Source organism: Zingiber officinale, chromosome 4B (genome assembly GCF_018446385.1).
Source record: "Zingiber officinale cultivar Zhangliang chromosome 4B, Zo_v1.1, whole genome shotgun sequence".
Classification (NCBI taxonomy): Eukaryota; Viridiplantae; Streptophyta; class Magnoliopsida; order Zingiberales; family Zingiberaceae; genus Zingiber; species Zingiber officinale.
Genome location: NC_055993.1, coordinates 30412977 through 30431450, shown reverse-complemented (window position 1 = coordinate 30431450; position 18474 = coordinate 30412977). Strand labels below are relative to the sequence as shown.

The 18474-nt window shown below is 34.8% G+C and overlaps 1 protein-coding gene across 2 annotated transcripts in view; it reads left to right on the top strand.

Annotated features, from left to right (window-relative positions):
* The window catches only part of LOC121974913 (chromophore lyase CRL, chloroplastic-like), a 29343-nt gene extending 12819 nt beyond the window's left edge, over positions 1–16524 (top strand). For both annotated transcript variants that reach the window (XM_042526195.1, XM_042526196.1), the window contains exons 5-9: positions 10703–10753; positions 11110–11202; positions 15668–15772; positions 16044–16136; positions 16250–16524. In XM_042526195.1, the coding sequence (XP_042382129.1) occupies positions 10703–10753; positions 11110–11202; positions 15668–15772; positions 16044–16136; positions 16250–16390 (483 nt within the window). In that variant the 3' untranslated portion in view covers positions 16391–16524. The remainder of the gene's footprint in view (positions 1–10702; positions 10754–11109; positions 11203–15667; positions 15773–16043; positions 16137–16249) is intronic.
* Positions 16525–18474: the final 1950 nt, after the last annotated feature.

The window sequence follows — 18474 nt, the reverse complement described above, 5'->3', positions numbered from 1 at the left end:
TAAGGTTTTTCTTGAGTCCGTCAAGAAGAAGAGGTCTTTCGATGTCCTACCTCAAGAAGGTATCTTGGTTATTGAATGTTACACTATTTCTTCAAACATTTGGGTATTGGATACTGGTGTGCCCCACGTATATGTAATGATGTACAGGGACTAAGGAATAGTAGAAGACTAGACAAGCGAGAAACAAATTTGTGAGTTGGCAATGAGGTAAAAGTTGCAACTATAACCATAGGAACTTATTTGTTGAAACTCCCTAGTGGACTAGTTTTAGAATTAATTATGTTTTTTTTAATAAAGAATATTATTTCTATTTCTTGCTTAAATAGAAAAGATTTTTATTTAACTTTTAGTAACAATTATTGTTACATAACTTCAAATGATGTTCTTTATGTGTCTGGAACATTATACAATAGTATCTATGCGCTATATATATCCAAAGACATTTTTAATATCAAAACGAGTAGCAAACGTGCTAAATGAGACAATCAATTAACTTCCTACATATGATATTGTTGCCTTGGCCATATAAGCAAGAAATGCATGACCGAATTGCAAAAGGTTGACATTCTTGAATCTTTTGAATTGAATTCATTTGATACATGCACTTCATGCTTAAAAGGTAAGATGACTAAGTTACCGTTTAAGGGAAAGGGTGAACGAGAGAATGATGTATTGCCCTTTTACATATTGATGTATGTGGACCTATGTAAACTCATGTAAAAGGGGGTTATAGCTACTTCATTACCTTCATTGATGATCACTCTCAATTTGGATATGTGTATCTTATGAGATATAAGTCTGAGGCATTTGAAAAACTTAAAGAATATAGACATGAAGTAGAGAAACAACTAGGTAAAGTATCAAAACATTTCGATTATATCAAGGTGACGAATACTTAAGCTAAGAGTTTCAAAATTATCTCAGAGATAATGACTGTCTCAACGGACTCCGCCTTACACACCACAACACAATGGTGTGTCAAAAAGGCAAAATCGAACCTTGTTGGACATGGTTAGGTCGATGATGAATCATGCAAGTCTTTTCAAATCCTTTTGAGTCTATGCACTCAAGACAACTATTTACTTACTACATAGGGTCCCGACTAAGACAATCTCTATTACTCCATATGAGATATGGACCAACAAGAAGCTTCATTTGTCTTATTTGAAGAAATGAGATTGCCCTGTTTATATGAAGAGGACTGTATCAGATAAGCTAGATGCTAAGTCTGATAAGTGTCTATTTATTAGTTACCCTAAAGAAACTAGGGGTTACTAATTTTATCATGGAACAAAAGTTGTTTATTTCAAGGCATGCTGTATTTCTTTTACAGAAAACAATGAGAGTGAGGTGGAACTTAAAGCAGTTCAAGAGACTCCAGTAGACACAAAAGAGATGCTTAATCAGAAACCACAACCAATTACTCATAAGGATGTGATAACGACTGTTGTTACACCACTTCTTCGTAGATCTAGTAAAATATGTCAAATTCCCGAGAAATATGGATTTCTCATAAGTGAATCGAAAAATGTGTTATTGAGGATGAGGAGCCTACTAGCTATGAATAAGTTCTGAAAAGTTCAGAAATGGATACATAGTTATAAGCTATGAAATCGAAAATAAATTCGATGTATGAAAATCAAATTTGGAACTTGGTGGACCCACCCGAAGGTATAACACCTATTGGGTGTAAATGAGTTTTCAAGAAGAAAATTGACATGAATGATAATTTGATTACCTACAAAGCAAGATTGGTGGCGAAAGACTATCATCTCAAACATGGTATTGACTATAATAAAACCTTCTCACCAATAGTCATGCTTAAATCCATTCGGATACTTTTGGCCATAGAAGCTTATCGTGATTATAAGATATGACAAATGGATGTGAAAAGAACTTTCCTTAACGAAAATCTGATCGAGGATTTATATATGATACATGCCGAGGGTTTCACATCTATTGACAAAAATAAAATATGCTAGTTTCAATGGTTCGTTATGGATTGAAACAAGCATCTAAGAGTTTGAATATTCGTTTTGATAAGGTAATCAAAGAGTTTGGTTTTTGATAAACTCTGTGTGTACATGAAGATTAGTGGGAGTGCGGTTGTGTTCCTAGTATTATATGTTGATGACATATTGCTTAAAGGAAATGATGTGCCTGGTCTATAGTTAGTTAAATTTTGGTTGTTTAAAACATTCTCCATGAAAGATATGAGAGAAACAATCTATATCTTTGGGATTAAGATTTATATAGATAGATCAAGAAGGTTGCTTGGACTTTCGTAGTCTAGATACATAGATCAAGTGTTAAAATAGTTTAGCATGGAAGAATCCAAAAAAGGTTTTCTTCTCATGAGATATGAGATTCATCTTTTAAAGTCTATGTGTCCGAGTAGACAAGACGAGAGGATGAGTATGAGTCAGATCCCATATGCATTAGTTATAGGATCGATTATATATGCTCTGTTATGTACTAGGTTTGATGTATCGTATGCTTTGAGTGTCACGAGCTGATATTAGTCAGATCTAGGTATGGATCATTGGGTTGTTGTCAAGGCAATCCTTAAGTACTTAAGAAGAACTAAGGATTTGTTCATGGCATATGGAGGAGATGATATGTTTATATGAGGGTATACTAATGCCAATTTCTAGGCGGATAAGGATGACTCCAGGTTCTAGTCTAGATACATACTCAAATTAAATGGAAGCGCAATTAGTTAGAAAAGTTCCAAATAGTAAATCATTGTTGATTCTACCATTGAGGTGGAATACATTGCAGTTTCTAAAGCAGCAAAGGAAGCGATTTAAATCAAGAAGTTCATCATTGAACTTAGAATGAATCCGAGCATTGTTGAAGCATTACCAGTAAAGTTTACTGTGACAATAATGGGGCAATTGCATAGGTCAAGGAACCTAGGTCTCATCAACGATCTAAACATGTGCTTCGCCGATATCACTTGATCAGGGAAATTATAAGAATGAGAAAAATATAAATTGAGAAAATTTTCACTGAAAGAAACTTAGCGGATCCTTTTGATAGCCTCTACCATAAAATAAGTTTGAGACACGTTGAGTCCTTTGGGAATTAGGCTAAGTGGAATGATGTTATATTTGAGAGTGTTCTAAGACAATTGCTTTAGATATTGTATCATTTAATTGATAAATAAATTCATTATTTGAGTGTATATTCTCTATGTATATGATTTGATCTTAAACTCAACTAATGAAGTATACAATACATAACATGAGAGAAATTGTGATTAGATCAGAATAAGTATCTCATCATATGTAATTATGTACCTATTGAAATATTTTCTAGTTAATGAATTGATGAGACTGGACATTATCGATTCTGTAAGACTAGTATATATTATGCTTTTAGTTTATCCAAGCAGTCGGTCCTCACTCAAGTAGTTGGTCCTTGCTAGAAACATTAGGATGTTAAGAGTTAACATATGGATGCTGGTTAAGGGTAACTAGTTCAATGGATGCGATCTGCTATGAGACTTCATGTGGTTCCTTACATGTCGATGAAGATCTTATTGTAACTCGAGTGCAAGTTTCCTTAGCCTTGGCGTATTCAAGTCATCTTGGTTATGAAGGTCAATACTTTAACATCTTAGCAATCATCTCCTAGGAGGCGCAAGTCTGGGATGATTGGCTATAAGTTAATATGTCTAAAGGTGTTTGAATATCCCACAGAGGATTCACTTCTTTTATAAGGAGACGTATACCCTTTGTCTCTTATCAGGATTATTACTTGTAAGTCTTTAGCCAAAGCAAAACATGTCAAGAGGATGATCTTTTTAGACACGTGTTTGAGTAATTTGAATCCACGGGACAAGTAGCTATTACTTGGGCTAGGTGTGACGTAGTCAGTCTAGTGAGGACTGACACAGAGATCATGTTATGAACCAAGTGAGGATAAGATGAGTGAAAGAAGTAGACACTAAGAACTGTAGTTGCTAAAGGGTTCAGAATTATTCTAAGATCAATTGTAATTTTTTGATTAATTAAGGATCATGATGTACTATTAGGTGTCACTCATGATCGATCCATAATTAATGGTTAATTATGGACGACCAACATAAATCGGGAACCTATTGGGTCACACATTATTAGATTATTCGAAGGACATAAAATAAGTTTGAAAAATTGGATTCTCAGACTGAGAGAAATTAAGTCTGGTAAGACTAGACGAAGGATAAATATGGAAGATATTTATTGAGACGAAAGTGAGCTGAATGCACTTTGGTTTAATAATGAACCAAAACTAGTTTGATTTTAAACCAAATTGGTTTGTTTTTTTGAATCAAGCTTATTGCAAGCGGATCGTGATGACTTAATGGGTATGAGTTTGATCTTGTTTATCAAACTTGGATGGAGATGTATTAATACCCCTCCATGGGAGAGAATTAGATATCAATCTTTTGGGTTTAGGTCTTCTCCTCCTCTCCCTCTCCGATGTCACCGATTTTGGCGCCGACGTCTGCTGATTTTGGCACCGAGCCACCGACGCCTCTTGCCTTCAATTTCGGCATCGACGCTCCAGTCGCCGGCAGTCGTCCGTGCTCCGGACAGCAGCTACCCTTGCTGCCAAATTCGGTGCCGTCGATTTCGGTGCCGCTGACAACTAGTTGCTACCGCCCATCAAATCGTGCTGTGGGGTTCTCTCTTGTATCGTGTCGTCTTTTTCCTTTGTCTAGTACCAAAGTGGAGACATGGTTTGTTGCTCACGGAGTTGTCTTGAAGGTATCTTGGCGTCTAAATGCTCTCTTCAATGTTCGATTAGGAACTCAAAGGTATAACTGCTAAACAAAGATTTTATTTTACGATTATGTCTACGCATGTATGTTCTTGTGGATGTGTGTGATGCGTACTCTAATAATTTAGAAAATTATTATGCTTCCGCTCCATATTTTTCGAAAACAAATTTTAAAGCACTCAACACTATAACCTTTCGGTAGGTCACTCTAAGAATTCCACTAACTTTCTCCTTCTCGAACACCTTCCGGAGGTGGATAAACCTTTTGCAAGTCTTGTTTGCAAAAGAGTAAAAAACTAGAATGGAAGGGAGGGTTTGGGAGTAGAGATTATGGTAGAGTAGATTTTCTATAGAAGTTGAATTATTTTGTAGCCAACATGTCCTATATTTATAGGCCTCTCCCAAGCTTCCAAGAAATCTCTATAAACATCCATGTTGTTCAGCATTAATCGACTAACCTCAATGTTAGTCATTTGGTTGTTGGTGCCCAACTGCTTGCAACAATAGCTTCTGAAACAACCGTTATAACAAACTAACCGTTTTGTAACCATTGAACCATCTATTAGTCAATTGCTTGCACTATCAGTCGACTATCTTCAACTGTAGCTTCTTGAAAATTATTATTACAACAAACTCACAGTTCCTTTATAATAAATTAATCATTATGTCAATTGACTCAAGTCACTACTAGTCAACTGTTAACAGAGACAATCAGAATGGTACCCTTGGCTTAAATCATGGGTCGAATGCCCAACTGACCGACACATGGTATTAGTATTAGTTGACTCTTCATTCAACTGACACATTTGTCAATCAAGGGCTCTAAGCTGAGACTTTGTTTTGCCGCGTATTTGCCTTTGATCTATTTGGACTTTTTCTTGCCACACATCTGATCACCCTTAATCCGGTGGAACTTCCTCTTGCCAAACATCCAGTCACTCTTGATTTGTTGGCTTTTATTCTTACTATATGACCTTCTCTTGCGTACACTTGTCACAAATTCATCATATACATTTTCTAACTTAACCCTTGGGTAACATCAAAATCGATTGCACCTGCAATATGAGAAAAAAGGGAATCTGAGAGGATCGTGGATTTGGGATAAACATTATTTCCTCTAGATACTAGTAAGGGAAGTAAAAGGGGCCTTTTCAAGACACTAGGTAGTAATTGAAATAAAGGGAGAGAAGAGTCATTCACACTCTCCAACTTCACGCATTTTGGAGGGTTTTATACCTAATATATAATGAAAGGAAATGGTAGGATATTTTTTACTTTGATGTTCCAATATCTTTAATTTTTTCCCCCAAGAGAGAATTTAGAATTCTTCCTTCCCTTTCCTCTTTCCCCTTCTTTCTCATCGACATTGAAGAGTATAATGGGAGGGGGATTTATATCTGACAACAATTTCCTTTTTGAGTTCAAGGAAGTAGATAAAGTCCCCAAAAATAATTGGCTAGTTGTTAGTGACCAGTTGATGATGTTGGTAGATTAATCAGTGGAATGATCCATGTAATCAATTAGTCTCCTTGATCTGTGGAATGCTCCCATTGCAAACGGTTAGTCTCCTTGGTATGGCAGACCATCTCCTTTTCTTTCTTGTTTGCCTAATTTTGTCCTAATGAATTGAAGAGAAAAAATCACCCTCTTTTCCTTGTCTTTCATTCTCATCTTTCTCTCCAACTTATCAACATTAATTTTCCTCCCCCTCCAAGCTACCTTGCTTCCTTCCCCAAGAAAACACATTAATATTTTACTTGGAAACAAGAAGAGTGTAAGAAGGTTTTTGGGGAAAGCTTTGCTTTCAATTTTGGATATTGTTATAAGCATTTCATTTCTTTTTTATTGTTTTATCTCTTGATAGGGATGATTTGCATAACGAGAATTTGTTTTCTTTCATTTGGTTTTATCACATGTCAACTTTGACTAACTAAATAAGTAATCCATTAATTTGTTAGGTTTAAGTTAGTGCCGTTTGGATCAAAACTGTAGTAGGCAATTCAACTAAATTGAGGATAGATCACCATATTCAATTGAGTTAAAATTCTAGACTGGAAAAAATAGAAACCAGCCAAACATGATTAAATTGGGTGAACCTGTTTGGTTGACTGTAGCTATCATTTTTGGACTTTGGATGATTTAAAGATGTTTATGAATTTGGTTGAACCAGTTGTATCTATAAAACCCATGTTAGATGCCTCAATTGGTTCAATCACATATTCTGGTTTCTGGTTTAAGACGATTGGTCTAAACCACGTTTCCTTATTATCAATCTATTTAGTCTCAAGTATCTGGAGTTGGCTGCATTGATTTTATCCCCTGAAGAAATTCTGCTGAAAGCTATATAGTTAGTAATACTCAAATCTCTTAAACTGTTTTTATTTTCTTCAACTAGAATTTTTGTTTGCTCTCCCACTATCTTTTATACCTTCATGATTTTACTTTGATCTCTCTATCCTTTACACCTTCAAGTATAATCAATTGGTTGTATTTGAATATGAACCTACAAATTTCACCTATTTTCCTTCAATTTACATCTATGAGAGCAACACCTAATTCCTCCAAATAATAATTTTTTCTAATCTTTTCTACTGACTCCAACCAGCCATCTTAATATTCTCAGTTTGCAACAGTAAATTTTTAACATATTGTTTACTGTCCAACACTCTGAACTATATATTATGTTGGAGAGTAGTAATACAAAAAGACAGTGACTCTAAAAATGTTTAAACTTAAGTGACAATAATGATGATTGACCCTCAAAAGAATCTTTTTTTCCACAAACATGATGTAATAAGAAGATTGGGTTAAACTATAAATACACAAACTACTCCATCATTTCATAAACTTTTTTTCTCATCATCTTATTTATATACTTTTTTTGTGGAAGTGGGTAGGAAGCTGAGTAGAACCTAATTAACATATTGTAAGTTAATCCTCCCTCTTTGACCTTAATCCCACTTAACACTAAGCTCATCCCCTTCACTACCTCTGTGTCACTACATCCGTCATCCGCCCAAGCAGTTATTTGTTTTCCACTAGTGCAAGCCCCCTTGAATTCCATCCTTGCCTCCTTTGCTTATGCAACCCACTCCAATCACTTTTTTTGGAACTCCAGATTAGTTTTACCCTATTTCTGCAGCATATTTGACAGTGTTACTACTTCTACAATCCTCTAGCAAAAGGTCTGTATGGGGGTCTTTGCCGCCAAAAGTAGTGGGGGTGATGGTGTATTGATTGGCGTCACTAGGTGATTATTGGATAGGTTTGTGGTTGGGAAGGGGTATAGTTGCAATGAGTGCTTTTGCAATGTCCGCATTCAATGAATTGTTGATACAGGGATTTGTACAGTTGATGCCTTGGCTAGGAGGCAGATTACAATTAATTATAGTATCTGAAAAACTAGAGTGTGAACAATATAAGATGGGGTACTGTTGCTGCCAGTATTTAGTGTAGTAGTGAGAGGAGATAAGCGGATGCATTGAAGCCGGCATCAAAAGTGATAAATACTTAAAATATCCTGATTGGTTGCCTTAGTCACATTTCTGTTTGCTACAATGTTGGAATCACAAACAAAACAAAAAAATGTTGTGATTGAAAAAAGAATGAAAACGTATGAAGTAAAAAACAGGGACATGGTGAAACAGTTTCTGCGTGTTGTACAAGAAAATAGTCTTCATCAAATTGATTGCATATAGTTTGCTTGTCATTATCTATTTTTTTTGTCTGATCATGCCTTTTTATTTGTGCACTAGAAGAATTTTAAGCATCTGCTTCTCCATCCATGACAGCCTTTTGACTTATTTGGCACGACATTTCCCTCTTGAGCCATGCCAAACACTTCATGCTGTTGCTATGAACTTCATATCTCTTGAATCTGTATTTCCCCTGCTGCAAAATCTTGGCAAATATAATTTCTTGAGTAGATTCTGTTGCTTGCTGGTTTTCTTCTTAAATGTGTTTCTTCAAATCTTCACGATTAGCTTTGGTGGATTGTGTATGTGAAGGTGGTCACCTTGCCAAGGGTATAATAGGTGGTTTCTAAAGCTATGCTGCTTCTGCCTTGTCACCTTTTTAAAGTCTTAATGACTAATTAACTTGAAGTATGTACTAGAAGTGGAGGTGGCAAAATGGATTTATCAGACCAGCCTGAGCTAGGCTTGATTGGCCCAATTAGATTGATTCAGGTTAGGCTCGACACAAACCATCACAGGTTGTGCTCGGCATGAACTGTGCTCGACATGGCCCATGATGGTTGAAATGTGACACTCCATTTGAGCTCAATTAGGCCTTTTTATAATAAAATAATAAAAATGAATAAAAAATAGAAAAAAAAATATAGGGAAAATTTTAAGTATAAAAAGTTAATCTATTTTATTAAATAATTATTTTGTTTAAATTTTTAATCTTTTTTCTGCTTCTTATATTCATATATTTTTAATATGTGGGTCAAGCTCTAGCCCACGAGCCATGCCATGCCATGCCATGCCCGAGATGTCTTGCAGGTCAAGTCACCTTTCACAACTCGATCTGTAGATTGTGTTGGGCTCAACACAGGCCAACTCTATCGCAATGTGCTAGGCACAACCCAAATCGGGTTGGGTTGGGCCAGATCTCAAGCAACCCGAATCAATTGCCACTTGTAAGTATAATTGACTTTTGTGAGATACTGAAGGTTTGATATTTAGCAAAAGACGCACTACAAGTTGGAATTTATTAAAATGTACACCGTATTCTTAGAATGCCCTATGATTTTTTAAATATCTATAAAACTTTTTAAACTATTTCAAAATCAAGGACACCTACAGATTCCTGAGAACATTATGAATTTAATGGTGCTCAAAACATCATTGATAGAGACACGTCCCAAAAGTGATGCAATATGGGTTGAATATATAAATGGGTTGAAATGAAATGACATGTTTATTAAGATAATTCATTTTAGAAAATAATGAGAACATATTATATAATTTAATTCTCGAGACCATTTAGTTAATGTCGCATCTAATATTTTACATAGTTCTTTATTGGCTTGAATGACACAACACATTTATGCACGATTAATATGAAACGATACAAATTGCCTTTCCTAATTTTGACTGGTATAAGACCATCAAGTTGTTTTAGCCAACCCACTTCGATATAAAATAAGCGCATAAATAAACTTCTGGGAGTACTATTCTATAAAGTTAATGATGGTCTCATGTTCTATCTTGACCACTAGAAGACTATTAAATATACTTTTGTAATTTTTTTGTACAAGATAATCATCAAGCTATTTTAGAGGTGTTTTGGCTAAAGCAATCTTAATGACCCTTTCTAGTAGTTAAAATGATAATATGAGATTAGTGGGCTCCCATAGATTATTTATACCTCCCTCCCCCCTCCTCTTTTTGACTACTTGAAAGTCATCAAGGTGTTTTTGCGTAAATACCTTTAGGCAAAACACCTTGATGATCTTCAAGCTGTCAAAATGACAAAATGAGATCATTATTTTGATTATATGATTCTCCTTGGAGCCATTCATGCCTTTATTTTTTGATTTTATGATCAAAATTTTAAAATAAGACACTTAGCATTAGATTTTGATGTTCTTCAAAATCAACTGATTTTGATGTTAGACCTGGTATGACTTTTCTCCAGTTTGGGGTGTTTGGTAACTATAGGGGTATTTTGCACTCTTTAGTAAATCTAAAACTATAAGGGTGTTCTGAGATTCAATAATCAAAACTTTAAATACCGTATTCTTTTTTCCCATTATTTCTAAGAAGCACCTATATGCTTTAATGACTATGATTGACTGATGACATGCTAGGTGATGGATCTTGCATTTCATGTGTTGATTCATTATATACCCTTCTTCTCTTTGCTATGGTATTTATTGAACATTAATTAACATCCTACCTCTTAACTTTGTACATTTTATTTGCCACAGAGATTTTATATGGTGAAGCCTTGTCCAAAGGAGATGAAATGTGATGTTGAGGTCAGAAACAGTTGGTTGTCTTATTTGTTTTGCTTTTTGGTATATTTTGGTTTGTCTTCTTCATTCTTAGGAATAATTTCATTTGAGCTCGAACTTAATTTTTTTCCTTCACTTTTGTCCTGTTGTTCAATTAGACACACCATTTTGGTCCTTTAGCTATCTCAAAATCTCAACAGTGTCTTGAATTAGCTGCTACAGGTGTCAAATATATAAGACACCTAATTAAACTACATGAGCCAAAATGGGGAAAATGAAAACTTGTGGGACAAAACAAAAAAAAATTGAAATTAATTAATTATAAACTCATTTCCTCATTTTGTTCGGTTGTAACTCTTTAAAATATTTTTTATGGACAGTTGAGTTCGTATGCTATAAGAGATGTGGAGGAGTACAAAAACTTTTGTGACCGTCCAAGGGGTCAAAGGCCACAGCCTGAGGAGGTTATTGGGGTATGTTTTTTTTACTGCAATTTTTTGTCTAGACCTTTTTATAGCATGACTGTTACTCTTTGGTCGAACAATTTTTTTGATGGAGAATTATATGTGAAGATATTTGTAGTCATTATATAATTTCTTAATAATAAACTTGGCACTTCAAGAAAGTAAATCAGTTCATGATGGCTTGAGCCAACAGATATTTAGTTACTTTCCAGCGAGCTGTGTGGATTCAAGTTAGAGATCCCCATTTGTTAGTGAAGATTTACAATTACTTGGATGAAAACGTTGTTATAGTAACAACTGACCAAATGTTCTTGATGGATATGAAAAAAAAAACATAGCTAAATTTTAGTAAAATGGTCCATGGGGACAGAACTCCGCCCATGACGATTGATCATGGCCGGTCCCAAGCCCGGATAAAGGAGGAGGGTTGCGTTAGGTTGCTAGCCAACGTCAAAACTATGACAAATATTCAATGAATGAATCCATTAAACTATTGTGCTAGTGCTAGGTTATTCCCCGGAAGGAATGCGTTGCAGGGTCCGACTGTAACGTCTCGGTAAGGATCACTATATCTTCAGAACTCGGGTGTAGTGCTAAATATGCAAGAGTTCGCGTTACAGGTCCGACTGTAACGTCTCAGCAAGGACCGCTACATCTCCATGAGAACTTGGGTGTAGTGTTAAATAGGCAAGAGTTCTCACGCCATAGGTTGGATAAGAACAAATATGATAGGAAAACTAATAATCTAAGATTTGGAACATCGAACATAGGAACTCTCACTGGTAAATCAATGGAGGTAGTAGATATGATGATTAGGAGAAGAATTAGTATTTTGTGCGTACAAGAGACAAAATGGACAGGTGAGAAGACAAAGATGATAGAGAACTCGGGTTTTAAGTTATGGTACATTGGAAAGAGTAAAGCAAGAAATAGAGTGGGTATTATTGTAGATAGTTTGTTAAAAGATGAAGTTGTAGGAGTAGTTAGAAAAGGGGATAGAATTATAGCCCTTAAGATAATAGTGGCGAAAGAAACTATGAACATAATTAGCGTATATGCACCACAGATAGGATTAGATGAAGCTACCAAATCAAGGTTTTGGAAGGACTTAGATGAAATATTATAAAATATTCCACCAAATAAAATGATTTTAATAGGAGGCAATCTAAATGAGCATGTCGGAGTGAAAAATGAGGAATATGAGAGAGTACATGGGAGTTATGGGTTTGGAACGAGGAATGAGGAAGGAAAAACTATATTAGATTTTGCGATAACATATGACCTTATATTAGCTAATACGTTTTTTAAGAAAAGAGAAGAACATTTAGTCACATTCAAAAGTGGGAATAATAAATCGCAAATTGACTTTCTTATGCTTAGGAAGAAGGATAAAAAGTTTTGTAAAGATTGCAAAGTCATCCCTGGAGAAAGCTTAACTACCCAACATAGGTTAGTAGTGTTGGATATACGCCTCAAACATAGTATCAATAGAAAGAAAATATATACGATTCATAGAATTAAGTGGTGGAAGTTAAAGGATGAGAAATAAGATATATTTAAGGAGAAGGTAGAAATACAAGCATTAGGTGAAATATACGATGACTCTAATACAACATGATATAAGATGGTATCAAAGTTGAAAATAGTAGTTAAGAGTGTACTCGATGAGTCAAAGGGACATGCACCACTAAGTAAAGAATCTTGGTGGTGGAATGAGAAAGTACAAGAGAAAGTGAAGGAAAAACGAATAGCTTATAAGGAATTATATATTTGTAAGAACGAGGAAAACTTAAAATATATACAATAGCTAAGAAAGAAGCTAAGAAAGTAGTGAGTGAAGCAAAAAAATGAAATTTTTGAATGATTATATCAAAAATTGGATACAAAATAAGGGGAAAGAGACATTTATAGAATAACTAAAGTGAGAGAAAGGAAAACAAGAGATCTTAGCAAGTAAAATGTATTAAAGATGAATGTAATAGGGTATTAGTAAACGATGGAGAAATAAAAGAGTGGTGGAAGAAATATTTTCATTAACTTTTTAATGAAGGTATTGGTGACCAACTTAACTTAGGTAATTTAAGTAGGTCAAATGAGCATAGAAATTTTAATTTTTATCGTAGAATTCAAACTTCAGAAGTAAAACAAACTTTAAATGAGATGCATAATGGAAAAGTCGTTGGACTAGATAATATTCCGATAGAGGTATGGAAGTGTTTAGGGAAACAAGGTATTGAATGACTTACAAAATTATTTAACATGATATTGAAAACGAAAAAAATGCCTGATCAATGGAGGATAAGTACTCTAGTTTCCTTATATAAGAACAAGGGAGATGTACAAAATTGTGCAAACTATAGGGGTATTAAACTAATGAGTTATACTATGAAACTTTGGGAAAAAGTAATAGAAAAAAGATTAAGGAAGGAGTGACAGAAAATCAATTTGTGTTCATGTCTGGCAGGTCCACAATAAAAGCTATACATCTTCTTAGACAATTAATTGAAAAATATCGGGAGCAAAAACAAGATCTACACATGGTATTCATTGACTTAGAAAAAGCTTATGATAGAGTCCCAAGAGAAATTATATGGAGAATTTTAGAAAAAAGAGGTGTTAGCGTAACATATATTGAACTAATTAAGGATATGTACGAGGATGTAACGACCAGAGTAAAGACTTCAGGCGGAGTAACTGAAACATTTCCAATAAAGATAGGGTTACATCAAGGAGAGCTCTAAGTCCCTATCTTTTTACACTAATTATGGACGAACTCACTGCGCACATTCAAGACACAGTACCGTGGTGCATGTTGTTTGTAGATGATATTATTTTTGTAGATGAAACACGTGAAGGAGTAAATGCTAAACTAGAATATTGGAGGGACACACTAGAAGGGAAAGATTTTAAGCTTAGTAGGTTAAAGACAAAATATATGGAATTTAAGTTTAGCAATATTAGAAGTAATGAAACAATTGTTAAGATAGGAGAGGACGAGTCGCCCGGAACCCGAGAGGTTTAAATATTTAGGATCATTTTTGCAAAACGATGGAGGGATTGAGAGAGATGTCTTACATATAATACAAACAAGATGGGTGAAATGGAGGGGAGCGTCGAGTGTTTTATATGATCGTAAAGTACTTCTTAAACTTAAAGGTAAGTTTTGTAAAACCGTAGTTAGACCTGTCATGTTATATGGAGTTGAATGTTAGGCTATGACTCGAGCACATGAGCAGAAGATGAGAGTTGCAGAGATGTGGATATTAAGGTGGATGTGTGGACATATGATGATGAACAAAATAAGAAATGAGAGCATTAGAGAGAAAGTCGGAGTTGCATCTATTGAGGAAAAACTCACACGTTTAAGATGGTACGGGCATGTACTTAGACGACCAATAAATGCTCCAGTTAAGCGATATGAAACTATGATAAATATGCATATCAAACGAGGAAGAGGAAGACAAAAAAAAACTTGGTTAGCAATAATAAAACAAGATAAAATTTATTTAAATATAGATGATGATATAATAGGAGATAGAGCTCAATGGTGTAAAAGGATTCATACAGCCACCCCCACCTATTGGGAAAAGACTTGGTTGTTGTCGTCGTCGTCCATGGGGACAGAAATTTTACCTACTAAGATCATATTGATATTAACAACTGTGTTTCCCTTCTGTTTCCCCCCTTCATGCAGTGGCTTAGCATTATCTTTGATAGGAAAATTTCATTTATGAGGAGAAACAAGTAAAACAACTACAATGGTAGGAAACATACCTAAAGTATAATGTGAACTCTGATAATTGTTGGAATTGATTCTTATTTCAGACTTTGTTTACAATCTTCCTCAAATTTCTTCCCTGCCTAGCCGTGTGCAATAATAACTCCTGTATTACGTATCATTTTGCTGCATCTGTTTCCTGTCTATTTTCTTATTTTATCAAACCTTCTAGAGATTTACGTTTAGGATCCCCAGATTGCTGGTAATCTTGGCTGTAGAAATCACATAGCCATTTCCTGATTGGTAGAATAATTCTTTCGTAGAAGGGGCATCAAGATTGATTTAAACAAACTGTAGTTTCTGTTTAATTTTTCAGCAATTTATTGAGATATTTCTAGTTGGATTCTTTTTATTAGGTAATTCAAATTTTTGGGGCTACCTTATGAAGTTTCTTTAACCTGTTAGCTATAATGGTCACCCTACTGGAATTTTTATGGTATAATTTTGTCCAGTAGTTTTTATTTCTGTATATGTTTATTTGCCATAATATTGTTAGTCATCTGCCATATCCTCTGAGAGGGATCACTTTTGAGGGAACATGCTAGCGAGACATGCGCACTTGTTTTCTTGCTTCAACATATTTATTCCATTGATCCAATTGTCATCTTGGAGTTCACTCCTCTGCAAACTTAAAATGACTGATTAATTGTCTATTTGTGGGTAATAATTTTGAATTTTATCTTGTTTTGTCTTCAGGATATTGCAGAACATCTGACAACCATTCACCTCTCACGTTGTGAACGTGGAAAGCGTTGCCTCTATGAGGGCTCAAGTCCACCGGGTGGCTTTCCTAACACATGGGTATCCTCGAATTTTCTTCAATTTAGATGTTAGTTCCATTTAGATTCAGTCACTATTTTGTAAACGTGACTATACTGGCCAGTCCAACCGTATCAAAGATAATCTGGTCAAGTGTATGGCATGAAAATCCAGTTGGTCTATTGAATTAGAACAACAGCAGCAAATACTGAACTGGAGGGATGCTGGATTACCTGCTGGGTCGAGTTTACAAATTTTGGTTTTAGTTACCCATACTTGATGAATTAACCTTTACACTTTTGTTCCTGTTTAGGGTGGTGCATCATATTGTTCATCGGACCTCACTATTCACAGAAATGGTGAAGTCCACACTTGGGACAGAGGATACGACGAGGAGGGGAATCAGGTGAAGTCTTTATTGTAATATCACCTTCATGAATCAGTATGATCAACTATTAAAATGCATCAGCCACACTATACATGACGAGGTCTCTTATTATTTACATTTTATTTAAGCAGGTCTGGGGTCCGAAGACGGGTTCTTATGAGTTTAAACCTGCAAGACTGTCAAACAACGGCGACATGTTCTCACCTTTGAACTCCCGCCCTATATTTTCATTGGATAAGATGGAAAGTTCTTTTGTAGTCAACGAACAGTAGCCTACATATAATCCAAATCAAATAATTCATATTTCATTCTTACTCATCTGTCTCAAAACCGGATCCAACCTCGTCTAATACATGAGAGTTGGTTTTCCAATAATGCTTTTGTGAAATAGAAACAATTCACAATACTTTGTCCTCCAAAGCAGGCAATGAGAAGCAGAGGATAGCCCATTTTGCAGGTGTAAAGAAGGCGGATGATACCACATGAATGGGTTGCCTTGTTATGCTGGCGCTGATGCTCTTCTCTTGCATCGGCCCTCTTCCTTTGTTATTGCAATACTTGGGCTGTCCAAATCTCATCGGATCAGCTGATTATTACCTCACTATATTTTGTAGCAGCAATTGTCATCGGTTATTAGTATCCTGTTTTAGTGTTTTTGTGGCTCCAAATGTGTCATCAAACTAGCAAACTAAGAATGCACGAAAGCAGCAGGCATCTTCCAAACGAAGTCGGCAGGCGTCCTCAAATGGATGCCTTGGACCTCTGGATTTAAATGCGTTTGCATGTATACTACAATGTCCAGTGGTAAGTTGCCATGACAATAAAGCTTCACAGACTAGCCCAATACGTTCATGACTCAGTTTTACAAGGACATTTGGATCGAAGAGGGTGGACATTCTAGTGCTCGCATAGAACTCTCATGCAATGAAATAGAAACGTGTTTATCTATCATTTTAGGAGCTTATATATTATTAAGGAAGTTTATAGAAATATTGAAAATCTTGTGTATTGGCTAGATTCCATTGAAGTGGATGGTATCAAACAGTTAGGAGCTTAACCTGCACTGGATGTATCAAACAGGTAAGGTAACTTTCGATATGAAGAACCATGAGGCTGCTGTAAGCCATCGAAGGCCTTCCCGTTGTTGAAACAGATTTTGACCCATTCAAAGGGCGAAAAATTTGGTGGCATGAAAAGGAAGCTAACCAACTGGCCTGTCAAAGTTATGTATTAGGTTGAGATCAACTTCTAGCTCTAGTACGGAAACAAAGGCAGCTTGATTGTGTTTATTTAGATATTGAAAATTATAAATAACAAAATTTTGAAAGAGAATTTTTAAAATCTGGTTTACAAGAAAATCACCCTATTTGTTTGACCTTAGGGCGTAATGGGCAAAGCTGAAGAAAAAAATTCTTGACTATTATGGAGGTAAGGTCTGAGATTTATAGTTTAAGAGCAGTAATGAAATTTTAAAATTACTGTTTCATCTTAAAATTAACAATGTAGGTGGTCTTAGTGAATAATAGTGAAAATTATACAAAGAGATATAAAATAAAAATAAATTAATTTGTGTGATTCGATAATATAGGGTTCACAAAAATGTTCGAGGATATTTTTTTAGGGAGTTTTTTTTTTTATTATGGAAGAGTGGTAGATTTTTATATTTTTATATGATATTGACATGATATATTAGAGATTAAAAAAAAGCTCTAATAAGGCTCTAACTATTGGAGATGCTCTTAGATGATGAGGCCTTGACTTAGTCCCAACATGGACACGTAAGTAGTAGTTTGGGTTCGAGTAATGTTTTCTATCTAAAATTTTTAAACTATAAATAAAATTTTCAAAAGAAAAATTATTTTTTTATAAATTTTTTTTATTTATTTATTTTTTAAAAAATTAGGATTGAAGATAAATTGTAAATATTTAGGATCCATAGAGTTATTTGGCCATCCATAGATTACTTATGTATTCTCTTTGGGAAACATCAATATCTATCTAAATCTATTTGACTAAATCTTCGATGGCCTTTATCTTCATGCTCTAATCCTTCAAGCGACTTCACTTTTAGTCTAATACACAATAAAATAAAACTCCAATACTACTGAGATAATTAGTAGATAAAATAGATTATGCCTTCAAGCGACTTCACATATGAATGATTAATCATCATGAGCTATATGGTGGTTAAGATAAAATAGATTATGCCTTCTCTAACAATCGTGAGATAATTAGTATTTTTTTTAAAAAAAAAAAATTAATCAACTCTTTGTACATTAAATAAAAATTTAACTTCTTCACTTTTTATTATGTAGATCAATGTTTGTTTAAGTCTCCACTCAATTGACCTAGATAA